This window comes from Triticum urartu, chromosome 3A, assembly GCF_056163025.1.
Source record: "Triticum urartu cultivar PI428250 chromosome 3A, HENAU_Tu73, whole genome shotgun sequence".
Lineage (NCBI taxonomy): Eukaryota > Viridiplantae > Streptophyta > Magnoliopsida > Poales > Poaceae > Triticum > Triticum urartu.
The window spans coordinates 477,780,682-477,802,742 of NC_141875.1; the positions used below are offsets into that span (position 1 = coordinate 477,780,682).

General features: G+C 45.2%; 4 protein-coding genes across 7 annotated transcripts; 2 read left to right on the top strand and 2 right to left on the bottom strand.

Annotated features, from left to right (window-relative positions):
• The first annotated feature begins 208 nt into the window (after nt 1-208).
• On the top strand, nt 209-4,777 carry LOC125544473 (uncharacterized). Of its 4 annotated transcripts, none has more exons than XM_048708183.2 (7): nt 212-1,160; nt 2,727-3,020; nt 3,089-3,242; nt 3,621-3,701; nt 3,835-3,887; nt 3,975-4,041; nt 4,128-4,777. In XM_048708183.2, the coding sequence occupies exons 1-3, from the start codon at nt 311-313 to the stop codon at nt 3,169-3,171; spliced, it is 1,227 nt and encodes a 408-aa protein (XP_048564140.2). In that variant the 5' UTR covers nt 212-310; the 3' UTR covers nt 3,172-3,242; nt 3,621-3,701; nt 3,835-3,887; nt 3,975-4,041; nt 4,128-4,777. The 4 variants fall into 4 exon arrangements, with proteins under 4 accessions (XP_048564141.2, XP_048564140.2, XP_048564139.2 ...); XM_048708182.2 differs by having other exon boundaries at nt 215-1,160; nt 3,102-3,242; nt 3,596-3,701; XM_048708181.2 differs by having other exon boundaries at nt 221-1,160; nt 3,102-3,242.
• Nucleotides 4,778-6,749: 1,972 nt separating this feature from the next.
• Nucleotides 6,750-11,030, bottom strand: LOC125544475 (uncharacterized). Its single transcript, XM_048708185.2, has 2 exons — nt 7,458-11,030; nt 6,750-7,361 (listed from the first exon to the last, which is right to left on the bottom strand). The coding sequence occupies exons 1-2, from the start codon at nt 10,420-10,422 to the stop codon at nt 6,973-6,975; spliced, it is 3,354 nt and encodes a 1,117-aa protein (XP_048564142.2). The 5' UTR covers nt 10,423-11,030; the 3' UTR covers nt 6,750-6,972.
• A 1-nt stretch (nt 11,031) lies between these two features.
• Nucleotides 11,032-14,996, bottom strand: LOC147980177 (uncharacterized). Its single transcript, XM_087547407.1, has 2 exons — nt 12,038-14,996; nt 11,032-11,950 (listed from the first exon to the last, which is right to left on the bottom strand). The coding sequence occupies exons 1-2, from the start codon at nt 14,994-14,996 to the stop codon at nt 11,562-11,564; spliced, it is 3,348 nt and encodes a 1,115-aa protein (XP_087403533.1). The 3' UTR covers nt 11,032-11,561.
• A 2,763-nt stretch (nt 14,997-17,759) lies between these two features.
• Nucleotides 17,760-20,895, top strand: LOC125544477 (peptidyl-tRNA hydrolase, mitochondrial). Its single transcript, XM_048708187.2, has 8 exons — nt 17,760-18,063; nt 18,835-18,919; nt 19,045-19,112; nt 19,190-19,240; nt 19,322-19,395; nt 20,160-20,218; nt 20,300-20,376; nt 20,541-20,895. The coding sequence occupies exons 1-8, from the start codon at nt 17,845-17,847 to the stop codon at nt 20,655-20,657; spliced, it is 750 nt and encodes a 249-aa protein (XP_048564144.2). The 5' UTR covers nt 17,760-17,844; the 3' UTR covers nt 20,658-20,895.
• The last annotated feature ends 1,166 nt before the right edge of the window (nt 20,896-22,061 follow it).

Here is a 22,061-nt window from a genome sequence, read left to right on the forward strand (position 1 = left end):
GCGACTTGGCCAATCTTTTAAAAAGTTCAGCTGACTAGCACGCCTCAAATCAAAGAGACTTGGTTTTATCTATTTGATCCGATATACATCGTGAGAAGGCACGGAAAGGCGATTACATCTGATACGGGCTCCCAAATTTAATTTGGCAGGACATTATCTAAGCCATCAAGGAGGAAATTTAACCAGCCGGCACGGAACTCATCACACCCGATCTACACGTACACACAGCAAGCCGGCCCCGACCGACCCCGAACCAGTTCGTTCCGCCCGGTCGCCGCACCACCCGCCCCCTCAAACACCGGCGGTGGTCATGCCGCCTCCGCCTCCTCCGCAACCCCCGCCCCCACCTCCTCCGCCGCCGCCGTCTTCGCCCCCTCCTCTCAGCGCCCACCGCCTCCCTCTCCCGCCCGCGCCGTCCTCTCCCACCTCGCTCCTCCTCGCGCCGGCCCCCTCCCCGTCCCGCGCCTTCGCGCTCCTCTTCCCGGACGCCTCCGCGCGCCTCTTCGCCTCCCTCCCCGCCCCCGCCTCCGCCGCGTCGCCCGCCCCAGCTCCCACCCCTGTGCCCTCCCCGCTCGCCGCCGCCGCCTGCTTCGCGCTCCTGCTCCCCTCCTCCCACCTCCTCTTCCTCTCCGCGCACCCGGCCCCCTCCTCCCCCGCGGTCCACCTCCGCGCCTACTCCCTCGCCTCTGCTCGCTTCGCCCCCGCCCCGCTCTCCTTCAAGCGCCACGTCTCGCCCTCCGGCCTGCCCCTCCACGGCCTTCCGTTCGGCCTCGGCGTCCGCCTCGCGGGCGGGGTCAACGCCGTGGCGCTTCTCTCCCTCGCCGCCGGGCAGATCTGGGTGCTTGCACCGAGGATGGCCGCGGACGGGAGGACGCTTGAGCTGCACAAGTGTGCGGTCATCCAGCTCGAGCCAACGCGGCCGGTGTATGCCATGGAGGTCGCCATGGGGAGGCTGCTGCTCGGCGAGGCTGGCGGCGTGCGCGTGTTCCCACTGAGGAGTTTGATGAAGGGTGGGAGGGAGAAGGAGGGGAGGAAGGAGGGTGCCGCGGCATCAGCAAAGAAGAGCTTGCATAAGAAAAACGGGATTCTGAATGGACTGATTGTGCCAGTTGGGCGTGGTAGTGGCGCCCGAGGTGGTCAAGGAGGTGCTGCTTCCGACTGTGAGTATTTCCCGCTTCTGTGAAGCTTTGATTCCGTTTTATAACCAGACAATCAAAGAACTAGCACTAAAGTAATTAGGTTTGCGCTTCGTCGCCGACGATTGCGGGCGCCGTTATCTTCCTGAAGACGTTGTCGTGGTGCTCCTCTGTGTGCCAGGGTTCCGGGTGAAGACCCTTGTTCCTTTTGGACTCGGCAACGGCGACGTTTTCCCTCTGGGGGGGGGGGGGGGGGCGTTGTCGTGGAGCTTATGTGTTTAGGGCACTGTGTAGCGCTGCACTCAGTTTTCCCAATGCTTTCTTTTGGTAGCGTAGTCGTACTTCTGCTTGATCCGACTATCTTGGGATCGGCATTGTTTGAGGGCTACCCCACCATCTTGTATCGTTCGTTCGGCCGTGTACTTCGTTCGATGTTTCCTTTATTATATATAAAGCGGGGCGAAAGCCTGTTTCGAAAAAAAAAGTAATTAGGTTATCAGCTAGGTCTCATGCTCAAAGGTGTGTCTTTGCTAGTGACTTCATATCCGAGTGTTCACCTCGGATGTTCAAGACAACGTAAATGTGCCAGTGGAAATGATGAAATATGAAATGTCTGATCAATTCATATTGTAGGAGTATTTCTTTTTCATTGCAAACAAGGAATATTTGGTTATTTCCATTAATTTAATTGTGTGCCCCTCTAGTTGTCCCACACTTCACTTTCTGTTTGCTGGGTCAGTTAATGGTCTTCTTTTTCATATATAACAGTAAAGGAGCAAAAGCTGGAAGCGTTTTTTTCCTGTTATAAGCAAACTATTTACATGTCTATGTTATGCCTATTCTTATGTTATCTCGGCCCCATTTTCCCCAACTGGTGGCATTTTTTTATGAGCAAACATATTTGAATTGACTAATTTGCATCTAAGCCATAATCATTTCAAACTCAAAATTCCGTAGAGATAAACAACATTCGTTACCGCATGGTAATTCGTTATGTGGATGGGCACCAGACAAACTTTTATTCTGTTCATAGTCATAGATATTGCTAGGTGCTCACATATGTTGCGTGCCATATTTACTAGGACTGTGCTGATGTAAATGGCAGATAAATAGAAGGTGAGTACTTCACTGGGTCTTGGGGGCAGGTCCGTGCAGACATGACGATCAATCCTGACCTGTACCAGTACCAACATCTCCTGGATTAAATTGATTTATTTCTTGAGCCAAATCTACCGCGTAGGATTTCTAGTAGTATATATTAATAAGTACTCCCTCCGTAAAGAAATATAAGAAATATAAGTTTTCTGATTCCACTAGCCTCTCGAAGGACCCCTTGTCCAGAGGATGTACTGTATGTGAATAATCACTAGGACGTGTGTCAACTATATAGCATTCTCAGATAGTTACACAGCAATTCATATCTGGTTCCTTTCAGACACGCTAACTTACAAGCAAAACTCGTAATTGGTACTGCTACTAGAGTTAGTTGTATTCATAGAGTCTTAAACAAGGTTTATGATTCTCCACTTGTACTGCTTGCAGCTGTATTTTCGCAAAATCAATTAATATGTTTCCAATTTATTCTTTCAGGTAAGCTTACAACCTTGAGGGTAAAACAGAATTCAGGGAGCTATTCATCTTTCTTTTTGGCATTTAATCAAGAGGATCATAACTCTCAAGGTGGTGTTAAATTGATAAAATTAGTTAAAGCTGTTTCAATCCAACCTTCTTCCAAGGACAAGTTTTTAGTACTTGATTCAGCTGGAGTGATACATGCCTTCAGTCTTCGAAATGCTGAATTGGAACCGGAAGCTGCCAAAACATGTTTTTTGGATTGTGCCATGAAAGTCCAATTGTTTGCTGTTTTCCCAAGTAGCTCTACGAGTGAGTTTTTGTACTGGCTCTGTTCTTTTTACATTGTGGTGGTTTACTTAATTAATAAATGTGTTCAGAGCATTTGTGCAGAGACACAGATTCTTTGGGTTTCAGATGGTGGACATTCCATACAAATATTGTCACCATTGCCGGCATTTGATGTCAAGTCTCCTAAAAGCGACGATGATGTTAGTGATGAGGAAAGAGAGTTAGCAACCATTAAGCTCTCAGGTTTGTAGCATTGACTTGGTTCTTTTGTTGTCGTTATTTTTTTAATTCTTAACTTAGTCAGATTCTTTAAAAAGTGTGTATTTATTGTCAATTTATTAGAATTCTGAAATGTACCGCCTATTGAAGTATTAGTTCAAACACTGGTTTACATCATTTACATGTTTAACCTCGGAAGTTTATTCACAGTACTTAAAAAACACATAGTAATTGTTCAGAAGAGTAGCATTACCTATTATTCACTTTTTATATTGGCCAGTTTTCTTATCTTCCCACAGATAATGGGAGTGAGTTCATTTGGTTTAGGTGGTCTATATAGTGCTTTCCAGCAGGTAGATCATAACCTTCTTTTCCAGGGGATTAACTTCTGTCGTCCTGCAGCTACTGAAGCCATCTTCACTAGTGAAAAGGTTCAAGACATTGTACATATCTCCAAGGATTCCGTGCTTATCCTTGGCCAAGGTATGAGATAGTGATGTATCTTGAAGCTGAACATTTTGGATTGTGATAAATCTGTTGATATATCGGTTTTGTTTCAGTTCTTCCTTCTCTTATTTTCAATTTTTCTGAACATCATAAATGCTGTTTTTTTCAGGCAACATGTTTTTATATGGAACTGCTTGAATTTGGCTTGTTATCATATTCGTGGTAAATCTATCTAAAGAACTTTCTGTCTTTTCCATTTTCACATTCATTGGTTTAGTCTACACCCACATATTTTTTTTTTGATATCAGGTGGAGACACAGCTGTTGTTTAGATCATGAGTGTGCAGTTTTGGATGGTTTTTTGGCCAACGACAGGGTGGGTTCAATGATTAATAGCTATTTATCACTTGGAAGGCCACTCTTGTGTTGTTCTCTAATGCTTCCCCCTTTTTTCAAGTGCAGCGTTTGTTAATCTTGAAGACATACTTGTTCACCTGTTTTTGGAAGTCATGAGCACCATTAGTCTTTTAATTTCAGTAAGCAGAGTAAAACTCATGACTTGGATGACAACCAGCAAGAGTTGAAAGGTGCAGGCCATTCTATGCTGTCTCGACTGTCTGAAAGCAACATTGCAAAACTCGGAGCCATCTTTCAGCACAGCTCGTCGATACTTCTGAGCAGGTGATGCCACATTATGCAATGCGTGGATTACAACAACTGGGCTGTTGTCTATTCACATTTCTGCACGCCGGGACAAGGGCATTTCTGGTTGCTATGGCTGCACGAAGGGGTGGCTGCAGGCTGCAGCCCTGTGCCCAGGCTCAGCTGTGGTTGATCACCGCCAAGTGCCGCTCCCTTGGTGGTGGACTAGGAGGTTAATCCTACTGCAGCAGGGAGACTGGGCTGTGGAGCTGAGTGTGGTGTGTGCTTTCTTGTAGTAGTTGCCAGGCTCTGGGTGCCTCAGAAACCAATAATGTAGCACTATTTCTGTAAGGTCAGGCCTAAGCTGGAACGATTGGTAAGGTCGTCCATTTAATTATGATGTGAGTTTTGCTACAGCCTGCTAGTTTGTGGTTGTTGATGAATAATATCGAGACCTAGTTATTTGTTTCCTTTTGTTTTGTTTGTTCGTTCACAAATATAAGATGTTCTGGATATTTCAGTATGGACTAAATATATACTGAAATGAGTTAACAAAGGGAAAATGCATTGCAGCTCTCAGGTGCCACATACCCCTATATGAGTATAGCATTAAGAAAAATATCAGGAAATTTCAAAAAATTCTGAAATTTTGGGATATGAAACACGAGTGCACATTGTACACCCGTGTTCATTTTCGTGGGGAATGGGTGATTACGATCCGACATATGTTACACCTAGTTTTTTTTGCTACACATACTTTTGTCTTTTTACTGACATTACCACGGGCACCCATTCCTCACGAAACTGAACACGTGTGTACAACGGGCACCCAGGTTTCATATCTCAAAAATTCAGACTTTTTTGAAATTTCCTAATATGATTTTTACTGCCATATTTATATAGGGGTGTGTGGCACCCAAGAGCCACAAATCCTCTTCCGTTAACAAAAACACTAGAACGTGTCTATACATTCGGTGTGCAAAAAAGTTACTGTAAACATCTTACTCCCTCTGTTCACTATTATAAGATGTTGATGCTCCATTTCACTCATGGGCGGCCGATACCTGGTTTAGTGGTCTGGTCATCGAGCTGCAGTGTTCTGTAAAATGGGCTCTAAATTTCCGGGGCATGAAATTGATCTTCATAGTATCATACTCCATGTTTCATAATGTAGTGCGTATATTAAAACATTACAAACTTTGACTATGTTTATATAATATGTATATTTAAATTAAACAATGCATATCATTGGATACATAATCATTTATATTTTCATGTTGTATATGTTTGAAATTGTATATGTAAATGGTTTTCTCTTTAAACTTGGTCAAAGTTTGGTTAGTTTGACTTTAAACAAAATCTATACACACTATGTTATTGAACGGATAGAGTATATGCAAGTGATTGCTTTATTTATGGATGCTCGTAACTGGCGAAGGTTCATCAGGGAAGGTAGCACACACGAACGTTTTAGGTGACACTTTTAGTTCTGAGTGGGTGGTAATTTCTTCAGAGTGACATGACATTTTTTTCTAGAGAAGACATTTTTCATTTAAGAACTGCTGTCGTTTGATTTTTCTTCACAACTAAAACTTTTATCAAATGACGTTCGCTTGTCACCCCTCTCCCAGCGAACATCAGCTGGGTAACATTACCGTTATTTATTTATTTCCTCCCCGTTGCCGCACCAATTGTTGCTGTGATTTCAAATCGATATGGTAGGTGTATTTTGTCTATTCTGGTGACGAGTGACTGCCGCCACTTCCGCCGCGCAGGACGATACCTCCTTTTCCTTCCTCAAATGTTTCATCCAGCCGCCTACCAGCTCTCGGCGCGACATTCTCCGGCCCCGCTTCAATCTCCCCCTCGTTCTCATCCTGGTATTTCTTTCCCTTCTACCCCCCGGCTCATCCCATAGGGAGTACGTGGTTGCCGCCTTTGGGCTCCTCCTACACAGATCAGCCCCTGCTTGCTTGTGCACACGCTATCCATGTCCCATGCACGCACACGCAAGGTGTTTGATAGAATGCCTATGAGGAAATGAACTGTGGATTCTTAATTAATGATCAGGTATGCTTTGAATAATTTGGGCTGGTGGTGGTTAAAATGCTTCTTTTTAGCGAGGGAAAGTTTAAATGCTTTAATTTCTTAATGCCTTATTTGGCTTAGAGCAGGTGCATATTCGTGAGGACCTCAAACATAGTCTTGGTAAAATTGCTGTCTGACTTGTAGTCTTTTATACAGCATTCTGAAAGCATGTTTGAAGGAATATCTACTACGTATAGCACTTAAAGCCTCCAGTTCTATGAAAGTAGTTGGACGCTCTTCACCTGCTTGCTACTGAGAAATTCTTTCGTATTCTCTTTTGTGACAAGAGAACTAGTCTAAGAAAATGGACCAGGGAGACCTGAAATACTTGAGAACGCCGGACAGGCTAGAATACAAGCCGAGAATAAGTTGTTAGACTAGCCACAATTCCACCTCTATGACATTATCTCCTTGTACTTAGCTCAAGAAGTAGATTATCAACACCAAGTTATACAATTGACGCGTTACAGTTCTATTTCTACTACATAACTGGCATATTATTCTTATTGCCATTAACTCAAGAAGTAGATGATCTGTTCTAGGAGATATGATAGCAGAAGGTGGTTTCACTCGCCCTCTACCTCATTTGCAAGCAGTAATCTACCTTTACCTTGTTCAGCTTCACTACCACCTTGTCCATTGCGGTTCTTTCATCAGGCATCGTTGATGAGCACTGTAAACTCAACTCTATTACAGATGCAAGGCATGTGTTGAGAATGATAGACTGCTCTCTCGATGTGCTTTCATCGCTAGCATGGCAATCACTCTTGATTCCTTGTGATAGAACTTCGTTGTCGACAACATCTATAAGCCTGGTTGGAAATGCTTTAGTAACCCATTGCCGCAAGCTGAGCTCCTCACCGAACAGCGGGCTAGTGGGTCTTTTCCCCGTGAAGACCTCCAGCATCATGATCCCATAGCTGAACACATCGCTCATGCGTGATGCTTTACCAGTTGATCCATACTCTGTTCATTACGCATATGAAAACATAATGGAAAATAAGAAAAAAAATCTTTATTTGTAAACGTTTGGTTTGTTGAAAAGATAGGTAAGTTCAATACCTGGTGCCATGTAGCCGATTGTTCCGGGCAGGTTTGTTAACGCAATGGAGTTATCATCACCCAACAACAACTTGGCAATGCCAAAGTCAGCGATGTGCGCAGTCATGTCTGCGTCCAGCAATACATTGCTAGGCTTCAGATCACAATGAAGAACAACCTCGGTGTGCTGGTGGTGGAGGTACTCCATCGCCATCGCTACATCTAGCATAATTTCTAACCTCTTGAGGAACCCCAAACCCTGAGGGCTGTTGCTTGAGTGCAGCCAACTATCCAAACTCCCATTTGGCATGTACTGGAGCACCAGGGCCTTGAATTCAAAGTTGGAGCAAGTGCTAAGTATTTTCACTAGGTTCCGGTGACGGGCCATGCGCAGAGCACGACACTCTGCATCAAAACTCACAGAGGCTCCTTCATGTTGCATGTTGAGCACCTTTACTGCAACAATTGATTCGTCATCCAGTTGTCCCTTGAAGACTTTGCCAAAGTTCCCAGATCCAATCAGATTGTCCTCACTGAAGTTTTCTGTAGCACGAACAAGCTCGTGGAATGATATTAACCGGTAGTTGATTATGTTGGACTCCGAGGGAACTGATGTCTTTTTGCACTTCTTGATCTTTATTCTGATTAATATGCACAAGCAGGTAGCCAAAATTGCAACTCCCCCGGCTACAGGAAGTATAATTTTTATCAACGATTCCGGTGATTTATGATGGCTCTGGCAGGGTGAAATGCCTAGACGTGAGAGGCCACAGAGAGCATCGTTTCCTCTCAAAGACTGAAGTGTGATGTTTGAGAAAATTCCTCTATCCGGTATCGGACCATCTAGTTTATTGAAAGAGAGGTTCAGGCTAGTGAGGAAGGTCAGATTGGCCAGTGACTTTGGTATGGTACCCCGAAGGGAATTGTATGATAGGTCCATGGTCTCTATGCTGACTAGCTCTCCAAATGAGTTTGGGATTTGTTCCTGGAATGAATTGTTTGACAGGTTCAGGTAGGTGAGCATCTGGAGCCTGCCCAAGGAATCCGGTAAGACACCGGTCATAAGATTGCTTGAAAGATCCATTTGAGCAATTTGTTTTACTTGGCTAACATCTCTCGGCAGTGGACCAGTCAGCATGTTGTATGCCAGATTAAGACTGATGAGCTTTGAGAGGCGCCAGAGACTGAAGGGTATGGTCGAAGACAGTGAGTTAAGAGAAGATGTCATGTACTGCAGCTCACTTAGATTACCCATAGTGCTCGGTATCGAGCCAGACAACTGGTTTTTATCAAGATATAATCGTACTAGGCGTGTTAATCTGGAAATTTCTTCTGGGATGGCGCCGGTCAAGGTGTTGTTGGCAAGGTTGAGTTCTTGGAGATTGTTCAGTGTAGTGACGGATACAGGGATGGTCCCGCTCAGTTGGTTTCCATCGAGATCAATTGTGGTAAGGCTGCTAAGATTTGCAATTGTATCTGGAATGCTCCCTGTTAGGCTGTTAGAACTTGCTATGAAGTACTGGAGTTGTGAAGTAAGGTTTCCCAAATAGTCAGGTATGCTTCCTGCAAACGAATTGGACGATATGCCAAGGGTACTCAGGTTCTTGCAGTTGGAGAGTGCATGGATAAAGTTTAGCTTCCCGCTAAGCTTGTTTCCATCCACATACAAGCCCGTAAGACTACGAACATTCCCAAACGTGGTTGGAACTGATCCAGTGAAGGCATTGAGTGTCAGATCAAGAGTTTTTATGCTTGATATATTGCCTATGGATTCAGGAATTTTACCTGTTAGGAGGTTTGTCGAAAAGCTCAAGTAATTGAGGTTTCTCAAATAGCCTATTTGAGGTGGAATTTCTCCTTCCAGCTGGTTGACACTAAGATCAAGCATGACAAGGTCTGTGCGGTTGCTTAGCTCAACCGGGATCTTACCGACGAGGTTATTTGCCGACAGTAGAATAGTAGAAAGCCGAGGCATTGTTGCTAACCATGCCGGTACAGGACCAGTGAAGTTATTAATGGAGATAGAAAGAAGCTCAAGTTTGTTGGATCTGGCCAGTGCCGGCTGGATTGGGCCAGTAAAATGATTCGAAGAAAGACCTAGTTTTTGTAGCATGGGGAGGCTAAAGCTCTTGTTGCCAGGGAGGGAGCCGAAAAGATTGTTGTTCCCCAAACCGAAGATTCGGAGCATGGACATGTTAAAGATGGCAGCAGGGACAGTGCCAGTAAGAAGGTTGAGTTCCAGGACAAGGATTTCAAGCTTCCTCAAATGGCCAATGGCTTCAGGTATGCTTCCAGCGAGCCTGTTCCTGCCAAACCATATGACGCTCAAATTGGGCGTGTTGTTGAAGAGGCCTATAGGTATGGTGCCACTCAGGTCGTTGCTGTTGAGGTTTATGTACCGGAGGTTGCGCAGCGCGCGCAACTGTGTGGGAATGGCCCCGGAGAGTGAATTGTAGCCGATGTGTAGGTACTGGAGCTCGGTGAGGTTGCCGAGCGCCGAGGGGATGGTACCTGACAGGCGGTTCTCGTCGAGGTCGAGGTGTCTGAGCCGCGCGAGCCGGCCAAGCTCGGCAGGGATCACGCCGGCCAGCCCTGTGTTGCTGAGGTTGAGGTGGGAGATGAAGGAGAGGTTGCCAAGCTCCGGTGGTATGGCGCCTCCGAGTGGCATGCCGGGGAGCGACAGCGCGGCCACACGCCGCCCACGGGCGTCGCACGAGACGCCGAGCCAGCCACAGAAGGGCGTGCGTGCCGTCCAGCTGCGACGCAGGACGCCGCGCGGGTCACGCACGCTGGTCCTGAAGGCCAGCAGCGCCGAGAGGTCGTCGTCGGTCGCGTTTGCTGGCTGATCAAGCGCGGCCGTGCCGGGCAGCAGCAGCGAGAAAGCCACCGTGGTCAGTACTAGGACAAGAAGAGCCATGGTGGTAGCGTGATGCGCGTGGTTATGCCTTCCGTGTCTCCAGGCCAGGGATGCATTGCATGCGTGCATTGCGAACTTGAAGAAGCCAGTGGTGTGCTGGGAATTTAGTGCAGTCGCCTTCTGAGTAGTTGATTATCGGTGCAGGGGAACATCAGCAACTCTACATACTGTGCTGGGGTGGAATGGCAGCCCATGCTCCGTTTACTCGGTCCAGAAATCAGATGCTACGGTTCACATCTCTGCAGGCGTTCTCAGGCATATGGTCAGAGAAATGGAAATCCCGGCTTTGGCATGCTCTGACCTTCCAGCATCAGCGTGGTTAGCACAAGAGCCATGGTGGACTAGCGGCAGCGTGGAGCTTCATCGAACGGGTACTACTGTACTGCTACTTGAGATGCATGCATCTGAGGCTTTAGATAGAGACTTTTGAGCGCCGCTTGAAAGCCATTTTCCTTGTGAAGAGTTGATTGTCCAAGCAGGGAACATCAGCTGTACCGTGCTGGAGTGGAATGGCAGCCCATGCTCCCTATTCGGTTCATGAATCAGATGCACTTCACATCCTCAAACGTCCTCATCGTTTGACTTGTACTCAACTCCAGCCTAGCCACCCAGGCCAGCAGTGAACGGCATGACCTGAGAAATGGAAGTTCCTCCTGGTTTGGCATGCTCCGACCTTCCGTGCCCACGCGTCATGGAGAAATTCCAACTTAGCATGCACGACTGAATCTGATGCGGCCACACGGAAAAAAGTCTCAGGGTGCAGACCCGGTACGCGATGTTGCCGTTGACGGTGACAGAAGTACAACTTGCTGTCTTTGTGAACCCTCCATCAGTCGGTGCGGCGAGACTGCACGGCGCCTTAACACACTGGTTACGACTCCTCGTGCCGCAGAGTTAGCTTCTGTAACTCTCACACTTGTATTGCCTGGCCTCGATGGGCTTATATTATACTGTGTTACAACAGAGGTACAGAGAGGGAGAGAGGGTACAGCGGCAATACAAGCGTGAAAGTTACAGAACCCAACTCGCAGCTGCTCCGATAGAAACACTGGGAAGAATTACAGAGAGCAACTATATATTGTCATAGGAAGAATTACAGTCAGTACAAAGAGCTAGCTGACCCAGCTAATGTCAGAATTTATGTTGTTGCTCTGTTTACTGGTGTTTTTTCTTTTGAGGAGTGAAGCAGGGTGCTCTGCTTTATTTCCTTACTTCGTTATCTGAGCACAGTAATTTGCCTTGATCTTGTTCAATTTGACAACCACATCATCCATTGGCAGTCTCTCATCAGGTGCAGTCCTTGAGCAAACTAACCCCAACTCGATGATGGACGCCAGGCAAGCATTCAAGATGGCGGAGGAATCCTCGGAGGGATTGCTTATCTTATCCATACCGTGCTTTGGTACATCTTCCAGCAGGCCACGGTCAGTGACACTGGAGAGTTCATATTGGAATGCTTGGTTAACCCACTGCCTTAAGCTCAGCTCACCAGCAAACATTGGATCAGTCGGCTTTTTCCTCGTGAAGACTTCAAGGAGAACAATCCCAAAGCTGTAAACATCACTGAAGCGTGATGCTTTCCCGCTTGATCCGAACTCTGTTCCATGCCAAAAGAAAACCAGTGAGCTTTTATAATGGATCAAAACAATCGGAAATATCTTATCAGACTTACAAGGGAAATTACCTGGTGCCATGTATCCTACAGTGCCGGGCATGCTCGTTAACACGATAGAGTTGTCGTCTCCAACCAGCAGCTTGGAAATCCCAAAATCGGCAACATGTGCAGTCATGTCCATGTCAAGCAAAATGTTGCTCGGCTTTAAATCAAAATGCAGGACAACTTCGAAGTGCCGGTGGTGCAGATACTCCATTGCCATTGCAACATCCAGCATGATTCCAAGCCTTTGCAGAAAACTAATGTGCCTCCGTTCGCTTGAATGCAACCAATCATCTAAGCTGCCATTAGGCATATACTCAAGAACCAATGCTTTGAAGTCAAGATTAGAGCAAGTGCTAATTATCCTGACCAGGTTCCGGTGCCGGGCCATTCGTAGTGCACGACACTCTGTGTCAAAGCTCTTTGAAGCTACTTCGTCTTGCATATTGAGAACCTTTATTGCAATGACAGACTCATCATCTAGCTGACCTTTGAAGACTTTACCAAAGCCTCCAGCCCCTAGCAGGTTATCATCACTGAAGTTGCTTGTTGCACGGACAAGTTCATGGTATGAGATCAACTGGTAGTTCGTCAAGTCTGTGTTTGAGGGCAGTGACATCTTTCCTTGCTTATTCAGCTTTCTTCTAACCAACATGTACACGCAAGCTGATAAAACAAATAATGTCACTACTGCAGGTAATATGACTTTCAGCAGTAGTTGTTTTGACCTTGAGTGTGAGTTGTTCTGGCATGGTGATATTCCTTCCCTTGGAAGGCCGCAGAGTGCACTGTTTCCCATCAATGATTCGAGAGTGATGTTGGAGAACACACCTCCTTCTGGTATCTGTCCATCTAGCTTGTTGAAAGAGAGGTTCAGGTTGGCAAGATAAGTGAGGTTGGCCAATGACTTCGGAATGGCACCAGAAAGTGCATTGGAGGAGAAGTCTAACTCCTCAATACTTAATAACTTTCCAAGTGAGTCTGGTATTGATCCTTCTAATAAGTTTCTGGACAGATTCAGATTGATCATCATCTGCAGTGCACCAAATGAAGTTGGGATATCACCTGATAGCTGGTTACTCGACAGGTCCATCTCGGTAATTGCAGTCAGTTTCCCTACATCTTCCGGCAGGGAACCACTGAAAGAGTTCTGTGACAAATCAAGCTCAATTAGTTTTCGTTGGCGCCATAGACTTGTTGGTATGGTTGAAGATAACGAGTTGCGGGATAGTGTCATAATCTGTATCTGGCTTAGGTTACTGATGCTACTTGGAATGGGACCAACGAGTCTATTGCTGTCAAGATGCAACTTAGCCAGGCTTGTTAACCCACTGATTTCTGCTGGGATGGTGCCGGACAAGCTATTGTTGGCAAGGTTGAGTTCTTGGAGATTGCTCATTGCAGCGATTGGTGTGGGGATTGTCCCATTCAGCTGGTTTCCACTGAGCGACAGAGTCATTAAGTTGGTAAGATTGGCAAATGTACCTGGGATGCTTCCCGTGATCCTGTTGTTATCTGCTATAAAAGTCTCGAGGACTGTGCTAAGGTTTCCAATGTAGGCTGGCAGACTCCCTGTGAATGTGTTGTTTGCCATGCTGATTGTATTCAGGCTCCTGCAATTTGAGAGTGCAGACAGGAAGTCGAGGTTCCCGCTGAGCTGGTTCCCATCAAGCCAGATGCGACGAAGGTTCAGCAAGTTCCCAAATGAAATTGGCACCGATCCAGTCAAACCATTTCCATAGAAATCTATGGTTGTGAGGTTAGAAAGATTGCCTATGGAATCAGGAATGGGACCTGTTATTCGGTTGTTGGCAAAGCTCATAAACCTGAGGTTTGTCAACCGTCCAAACTCTTGTGGGATTCCCCCCTCAAGTTTGTTCTGGCTAAGGTCCAAACCGAGAAGCTCAGTGTGGTTGCTCAGTTCCACAGGGATCTTTCCAGTGAGGCCATTTGTCGACAAGTAAATTCTTGTGAGGTTCGGCATTGTCGCCAACCATGATGGCACGGGACCGGTGAAATCATTCACGGCGAGGGAGAGCGTGTCAAGGTTCCGACACGCCGAAAGACCTGGCGGGATAGGTCCCTCAAACTGGTTTTCATTGAGGGACAACACTTCCAACATGGGGAGGTAGAAGCTCTCATTTCCAGGGATTGGACCTGAGAGATTGTTCCTTGTGATGGCTATGACCTGCAGCTGGGACATGTTGAATATGGCAGGAGGCATGGGGCCTGAGAGAAGATTGCCTTCCAGGACCAGCCACTCGAGCTTCGACAACGAGCCGATGCTGTCAGGAATCGCTCCCGTCAGCCGGTTCGACCCGAGACGCACCACGCGCAGATCGGGCGTGTTGTTGAACAGGCCATGCGGTATCGGCCTGCTCAAGTCATTGTTTGACAGTCTCAGCGACTGAAGTTTCCTCAGGTTTTGAAACTCGTATGGGATTGCGCCGAAGAAGTTGTTGCTGTCGAGGTAAAGAGACTGGAGCCCTGTGAGGTTGCCAAGGGTGGAGGGGATGGCACCTGACAAACTGTTGTACGAGAGGACGAGGTTTTGGAGCCGGGGCAGGCCGCCAAGCTCGCTGGGCACGGGGCCGGCGAGGCTCGTGTTGCTGAGCACGAGGCTGGAGAGGAAGGAGAGGTTGCCAAGCTGCGGGGCGATGCTGCCATGGAGCGGCACGCCGTCGAGCTCTAGGCCGGTGACGCGCTGCCCGCGGCGGTCGCATGAGACCCCGACCCAGGAGCAAGGGGACGCCGCCGCGGTCCAGTTGCCGGCGAGGATGCCGAGAGGGTCCTCCACCTGTGCTTTGAAGGCGAGCAGCGCGGCCAGGTCCGTGGCGTTGGACGACGCCGGCTGCGCCGCGCCACATGGCATCAGCGAGACGAGGAGCGCCGCCATGCAGAGGCAGAGACGAGCGGCCATGGATGTGGAGAGGTGAAGGTTGGTGAGGGAATATGGGGCGTGGTGCGCTGGTTTTGGACGTGCCATCGATCAGTGGGCTCAAGTGGCTGATAACTGAAACTGAAAAGGAGGAGGAGCCGTCCCTCCAACTTGCTCCCATTATTTAATGACGAGGAGTGGAACAGGCGTAATGCTGCTGCAGTAGTCAACATGTTCACATGCATCTGACCACACACGGCTGCTTCTTGGAAACGAGATCTTCCTTCAGGTGCTAGAGCTCTTTCCTTCATTGGATACCTGAATCGGATTCGGAGGCACCGATGCAATTCAAAAGTTGAGATTGATCAGCTGATTAACAGAACAGAGATGATTCTGGTTCTACTTGATCGTAGGTGGAGCTGATCCTGGTTGGCGGAGACGCACCATCACGCCAGTTTTCAAATGGTTATTAGGCTCTAGACTGCACACATTGACACATTATTGACGCTGGTCGGATCCATTATACAAGTGCAAGTTGATGATAGCATAGTTCTTCTGGCTTCCTGGGCTCTCTCAGAGTAAAATACTCCCAAGTGCGCGTCATTCGCATCTTTATCGTCGTAGCACCGTATCTGAGTGAGTGAGCTGTGCACCTTTCTTCTTTCTGAATATGGTGAGAAGCTGTTGTTGTAGTGCTTGTGTTGTGTTGGACCGACCTGGCATCAGACTATTCCATGGCCCATGGCTACTTCAATAATTTGAATTTTGGTGCTGTTCTTATATGAGATAATTGAAAAATAAACAACTGACGGAAGTGGGTGTTGGGAAGTTCGGTAAGATTTTGGGCTCGAGTGTTAATGATAAGTAATAACTGGTAGCTCATGCATACTACTACTACCTTCTTCCCCAATCTTAATGAAAATGACAAGCAACGATTGCTTCTTCTTCTTGAAAAAGTCCTGAGAATATGATTCCGTTGTTTAATTCGGCGATGTGGTGGGTGGAAGGTGGAAGACTAGCTTTGCTTCCTAGTAGAAAGAAATAGGGAAGAATAAACATATTCTTGTTGCTAGTTACGATGAACCTACATAGTATGGTTTTCTTATCTTCTATATCTAAATAGTTAGCCTCCACTAACATATTTTTCTCAACATGCAATCATGCCACATCATCAAGCAACATGCATGGCAAAAGGCCCACCACAACATGCATTCATGCACATGAAAACGTCCACCTCAACATGCAAACATTTATTAGATATTTTACAATACATTAATCAAACACAATAAAGCATATGGATTTGCAATTTTAGTTTTCGTAGTATCACTATTCACGTTCCATAGAAATTACATATCATCGAAATGTATTGCAAATATTCCCGTAACAACGTGCGAGGTATCATCTAGTATGTAGAAGAGTTGATGACTGAAATGATTTCCAAACATTAATTAATTTAGGCGCGGTATATGATTCAGCACCGTCCTTTCTCGCAAAGGCAACAAATTAGTCGTACTAAATTGTTCTGCAACTTTTGCCAGTGAGTCCGGTCCAAGGGTTGCGGAACGATAGCATCGTAGACGTAGTCGATCACGTAAAGGTACAAGAAGTAAAATTGACACAGAGATGTAGGGGTAGTGCCCTCTTTATTAATCATCATCCACCGTCTGTACAAAGGGTGCTTTTCTCTGTATATAACTAGGGGGTGGAGGGATAAGTGCCCACTTTACATTAAGCGAGGGAAACGCTCGGTCAACAGGAGGGCGTTGGCCGAGTCGGGCTGCGGCCGCTCCTATCGGCCCATCAGTTTCCCAACATCCCCCCTTGGGCAGTTATTCGTATATTCACGCCTCAAAATTCCAAAAAACCCAGTGAGAAAAATATAGAGAAAGAGCGCATAGTATACGTTATTGTATTACATGAATTGCCTCGTCAAAAACCTCGTGTGAGAAACATCAGGAAAACTCACTCAAGAAAAAAAGAGTGCAATCCACTCAACCGTGAAGTTGAGTATTCGATCATCGGGACCGAGATTTTAGCGACGAGTTTGTGAAGTTTCTCCCCCTGAACCTTGCATGTCCCTAAGTCTTATCATGCCGATTCCACACACACATCTCTCAAAGGATGGCGCCAATACTGATTTAGTGAACAAATCAGCAATATTGTCACAAGACTTAGTATGCTCAATAACAAAGAGAGAGAAATGTTTTGATAAGTTTGCCTCGCTAAGGGTATGCCACTTGCTTGCTAGATTATTTTTTATATTATCTTGTTTACCAGGATACTAATATCATTCTCCATCAATGTAAAACTTGCATTATATAGTTTTATGATGTATTAATATTGTATTTTACTTGTTGGTGACATTTGAAAACTCAGTTCCCTATTTGTACATAACAATGAAATGCCTAAATTTCCCTCAAAAAAAAACAATGAAATGCCTAAAAACATGTAAATTATTGCCTAGTGGTGATACACTATCAATGTAGTGATTGTTGATTGTTATTATTACAACCACAGATGGTCATATTTTTTTGGTCGAAAACATGCCAACATATGAATCCCTAGTCCAGACGAAAATGACAGTAAAGAAGGACCGCTAATTGGATTAACTACTTGTGAAATAAGTAGTTTTCTTTTGAAAGTGAAATAAGTCTCTTTCTAGAATCAAGTTTTTTTTTGAAATAAGTATTTTCTTTAGAATCAAGTTTTTCTTAGCAATAAGTCTTTTTTAGGTTAATTTTGATAAATAAGCCTTGTTTTTTTAGCAATGAGAAATAAGTCTTGTATGTGTGTGTGGTTAGATTGGGCCAAACGACCAATTCATCTAACTACCTACTCCTACATGGTTAGCCCATTTAACCTAACCTAAGAAGCCCAGCATTCCTCCGAGTTCAGGCCCCTGTCCCATCCAAACACTACCGGTGCCCAATTGGTAGGGCCGGCGACGACGGCGGCGATGCGGCTGCTCTCCGGCGCCTCGGCCTCCCGCCTCCCCTCGGCCCTCCCCTTTTTGGCGCGGGCAAGGCCTAGATGTGTGTCGCGCTATTCCTCCGCCTCCGCTTGCCGGGCCGCCTCCTCGTCAGCTGCGCCCGTCGGTGACGGCGGCGCGCGGAAGCCGTGGCTGTTCGTTGGGCTCGGGAACCCCGGGAAGATGTACCAGAGGACTCGCCACAACGTAAGCTTCCGTACATGCTCTATTCACTGTAAAACCCATCATTCTGCTCGGTGGGATTGTGGAATTATCCTAGTTACTCGTGGGTTGAAATGTTGAGAATTGGTACATATTGGAGTTGGACGCCAAAATAGTTGCACGCTTTGATTAGTGAATGGTGAGGTCGTAGGCATGAACATTTGGTATGTGATTGTAGGAACATGCCAGCAGCAAATTTGCGAGTGTAAAACTGCTTTCTGTTTTAGCAATTTTGCGAGTGTAAAACTGCTTTCTGTTTTAGCTGGCCGATTGAAGATATTGTCTTTGTGATGGGCTGTTAACCTGTTGTTGATAAACACATTTTGTAATCATGGTGGTTATCAGAAATTTCATGTTATACTATCTCAGTATGACAGTATCCGTATCTGAATGATCGTCTAGACCAATCACCACTTTTTGGGTAAAGAATTTGGAACAGCCAAGTGTCCTAGCCAGATACTTATTTATCCAAGGTCATTATGCTATAAAAGTACTCCCTCCGTCCCAAAATAAGTGTCTCAACTTTAGTACAACTTCAAAGTTGTACTAAAGTTGAGACACTTATTTTGGGACGGATGGAGTATATATTATGAAGGATACTACACTTTATAGGCAGCAAAACTGGTTATTCTGCACTGCTTGTCATTTGGTTTAAGTTTGCTCTTGTTTCGTACTTTGTTGTATAGAATTGAATTGCACATAACTTATATCTACAGTATCTCTATTTAAGTAAAGGCCGTATCCATTTTTTCACAGGTTGGATTCGAGATGATTGATGCTATAGCAGAAGCAGAGGGTGTATCACTCAGCAGTATGCAGTTCAAGGCAATGGTTGGCAAAGGTAATATTCCCACCAAAGTTTTCAGGATAATCTATTCCTGATTATTTAACATCGCTATATGCATGTTACTCCTTTAAAATTCTGTAGGTGCATAGACATTTGTAAAATTGTTTGTAATCGTTCAGGTCGTATCGGAGATGTTCCTATCATGCTTGCCAAGCCGCAAACATTTATGAATGCAAGCGGTGAGTCTGTAAGTACAATGCTTGCAAAACAAACTTGAAACTACTTCTTCCGTTGTTCCCTTGTTTGACGCCCTGAATTGTACAGGTTGGGCAGCTGGTTTCATATTTCAAGATACCACTTAATCAAGTCGTTGTGGTAAATGTTAATCTTGATTTGGTTCCTTTTATCACGGATCGTTATAATTTGGTTCCAACATCATTCTTCTCTTCTCTGCAGATGTATGATGATCTGGATTTACCCTTCGCAAAATTGCGTCTACTGCCAAAAGGTGGACATGGCGGGCATAATGGGTACTCCAGTCTTTTCTACTTCTTTAATGAAACACATTTCCTGTATAAATACATAACCTATTGTCCCGTCCTTTATTTTACGAACTATAGGATGAAAGCCTCATGACTTTGTAGGCATATAATCGCTAAGCACTCTTAAGTTTAACTAAGCAAAAACATAGAATAATCATATACTTTTTGGAACTGTTCTTTGAACTCAGTGCAATGTAATGGCATTGTTATCTTAAAAATTGATTGTAACTTGTAAGGTTCCAGGCTGTGTTGATGTTATGTACGCACAGTACATGGTCCACCCAATGCCAATTTAGTGAAATGATTCCCGTGATCTCTTAGTTAGGAAGTTTTGAATTAGGAAGATATCATTTTGCTTGGTCCTTAAGCCAAGTAGAGATAAGATCTATGATTTGTTCCTTAGATTGGATTGTTAGGCCTCTATATAAAGAAGACCCTTTGTAGAATAAAGCAAGCAATAATTAGGAGAGTAAGAAAAAACTCTTCTGTCTAACCCCCAGGGGCAAGAGCCTCTCCTTAAGCCTAGTACCCAACAGACAAAATTAGCATGCTGACATTTGTACATTTATTTCTCCCTCATATATATAGATCTTATTACCAACAGTAAAAAATGTAAATGTAATAATTTTTATCCTTGTGAACCTTTCCTTTGTTATTGTTCTGGGAAGAGCTTGGGAGAACCTAACAAAATAGTTGCAATGAGCTGGAATTCTTTCTTGTATTTTTTGTTCTGACGAGCTATTTTTCTCAAGGATGAGAAGCATTATCAACCATCTCAAACAAAATCGTGATTTTCCACGTCTAAGAATTGGTATGTCACTTTGTCAGTCACTTTTCTCCTTTTCTAACAATGTTACTATTGTCTGAAATATTCTTGATGATATTTGTGCAGGCATTGGACGACCACCTGGGAAGATGGATCCTGCCAACTTTGTTCTCAGGCCATTCACCAAAAAAGAACAAGAAGAGGTTTGGAATGCTTGATAGAAATTTAAAATATTTGATATTTACCGCTTCTCTGTCATGCTTAGGCACCATCGCCTATCCAGTGTATATGCTTTCGAAAAAATGATCTTTATATTGATTCAAGTGCGGCACAACCGAACAATAATGCAAGTAATCTGTTTCTGCAGCTTGATTTCACATTCCATAGGAGCTTGGAAGCAATAAGAATAATGGCACTTGAAGGATTCAACAAGAGCGCTACTTTCGTGAACACTGCCCAGTCATCCGAAATGCTGAATAGATGACAGGCCAATTCATTGTTTCTTGTGCCAAAGCGATTGAGTTTAAGTGATGAACTAGAGTTAAGGAACTAGATAGGGGTGTTCAGTTACTTGCATTGTGGCCATCTTTCCTGTTAGAAGACCCCACGCTGAAAACTGAAGCTTTATTAGTGCATATACGGCAATATTGGATGATAATAATCTATTTATACCAGCAGTGTGAAACATTGTGAACTAATCAATGCCACAACATTTGAGTTTATGTATACTGTTCCTGCCATGTTCATTAGTATCTTCTAATTTTACAAATCAAGAAGCATACTAGTCTGCAAATCGACTGACATATATACTTAAAAAAACAAAGTCTTGTATTCGTCCGATCCTAACCTTAATTCAAAACTGCGATATTTATTTTGGATTGCAGGGAGTAGTACATAGTTTTCGTTGTATGTACTCATGCCGATTGAGCGATCTCGGTTGTTGACCTCCACTCACTGAACCGGGCAAAAAAGAAAAGAAAATGAAATGACATGAAAGAAAAGAAAACGAAAACGAAAACGAGACCAGCACCCGGTGTCCGTTTCTTTCTCCTGTCGTGACACACGAGCAACGGCATGTCTGACTGAAAACACGAGGGGATATTATTTCCATCTCGGGAGAAGCCGGGTGGAGGCGTCGAGCGTCGTTGGCACTGTAGGTGCGCTGCGGCACATCCCTCAGACGCGACCACCTGTGGTGGCCGTGAGCCCGGGGCCCTCGACGCTTCCCTCCAGCCGTCCAAAATCGATCTTCAGCGGCGCTCTCGATTCCATTCTCCACGTTCTAAATGTTCGGGATAATCTCTCGTTTTCGTTCGATTTTCCACGTTCCGGAGAGGGATAAGTTCGTTTTGCCTTATCGGCTCTGCCAGAAGCCACAGCTCAGGTTGCCTTTCGTACAGCTCAAGCATCGACCGCGAGACCGGATATTCGATGATCCACCCTTGCTCCTTCGGGCTCGGCGATCTTGGTTGGGTACCGGATTCAGAGTGAAGGGGTGAATGTATGTAGACATCATCATCTTATAAATTTATTAAGGTGCAGAATTGTGATTTCAAGCCACACAAGAGGATAGTAATAATTGTTTTAACGACATATGTAATTTCTGAACGTTAGGATTTTGACGAGCAGGTGCGCTACCACCCAGGCTAAGCCTGCTTTTGTGTTTCTGATTCCAGTTAGCTGACTTTTATACTCTGTTTGATAGAGACAAAAAACAACAATGTTTTTCACGAGGGGGCAGACCCATGGACAAGTTATTTCAAGGATCGATGCCTCTCGAGAAATGAATGTTTCTCTTCGTGTAGAATTCAAACTCCAGTCATTGTATTGTGTGTAAACCCGAGGAAAAAAATGTTTTGAAATATATGTTGGATAGTATGATAATTTA

Coding starts and splice junctions, on each gene's coding strand:
- LOC125544477 (XM_048708187.2), top strand. CDS start 17,845: ATGCGGCTGCTCTCCGGCGCCTCGGCCTCCCGCCTCCCCTCGGCCCTC. Junction 19,113..19,189: donor TGAATGCAAGCGGTGAGTCT/GTAAGTACAATG, acceptor TGAATTGTACAG/GTTGGGCAGCTGGTTTCATA. Junction 20,377..20,540: donor CCAAAAAAGAACAAGAAGAG/GTTTGGAATGCT, acceptor CTGTTTCTGCAG/CTTGATTTCACATTCCATAG.
- LOC125544475 (XM_048708185.2), bottom strand. CDS start 10,422: ATGCACGCATGCAATGCATCCCTGGCCTGGAGACACGGAAGGCATAAC. Junction 7,362..7,457: donor AATCGGCTACATGGCACCAG/GTATTGAACTTA, acceptor CGTAATGAACAG/AGTATGGATCAACTGGTAAA.
- LOC147980177 (XM_087547407.1), bottom strand. CDS start 14,996: ATGGCACGTCCAAAACCAGCGCACCACGCCCCATATTCCCTCACCAAC. Junction 11,951..12,037: donor TGTAGGATACATGGCACCAG/GTAATTTCCCTT, acceptor GGCATGGAACAG/AGTTCGGATCAAGCGGGAAA.
- LOC125544473 (XM_048708181.2), top strand. CDS start 311: ATGCCGCCTCCGCCTCCTCCGCAACCCCCGCCCCCACCTCCTCCGCCG. Junction 1,161..2,726: donor AGGAGGTGCTGCTTCCGACT/GTGAGTATTTCC, acceptor TTATTCTTTCAG/GTAAGCTTACAACCTTGAGG. Junction 3,702..3,834: donor CGTGCTTATCCTTGGCCAAG/GTATGAGATAGT, acceptor TGTTTTTTTCAG/GCAACATGTTTTTATATGGA.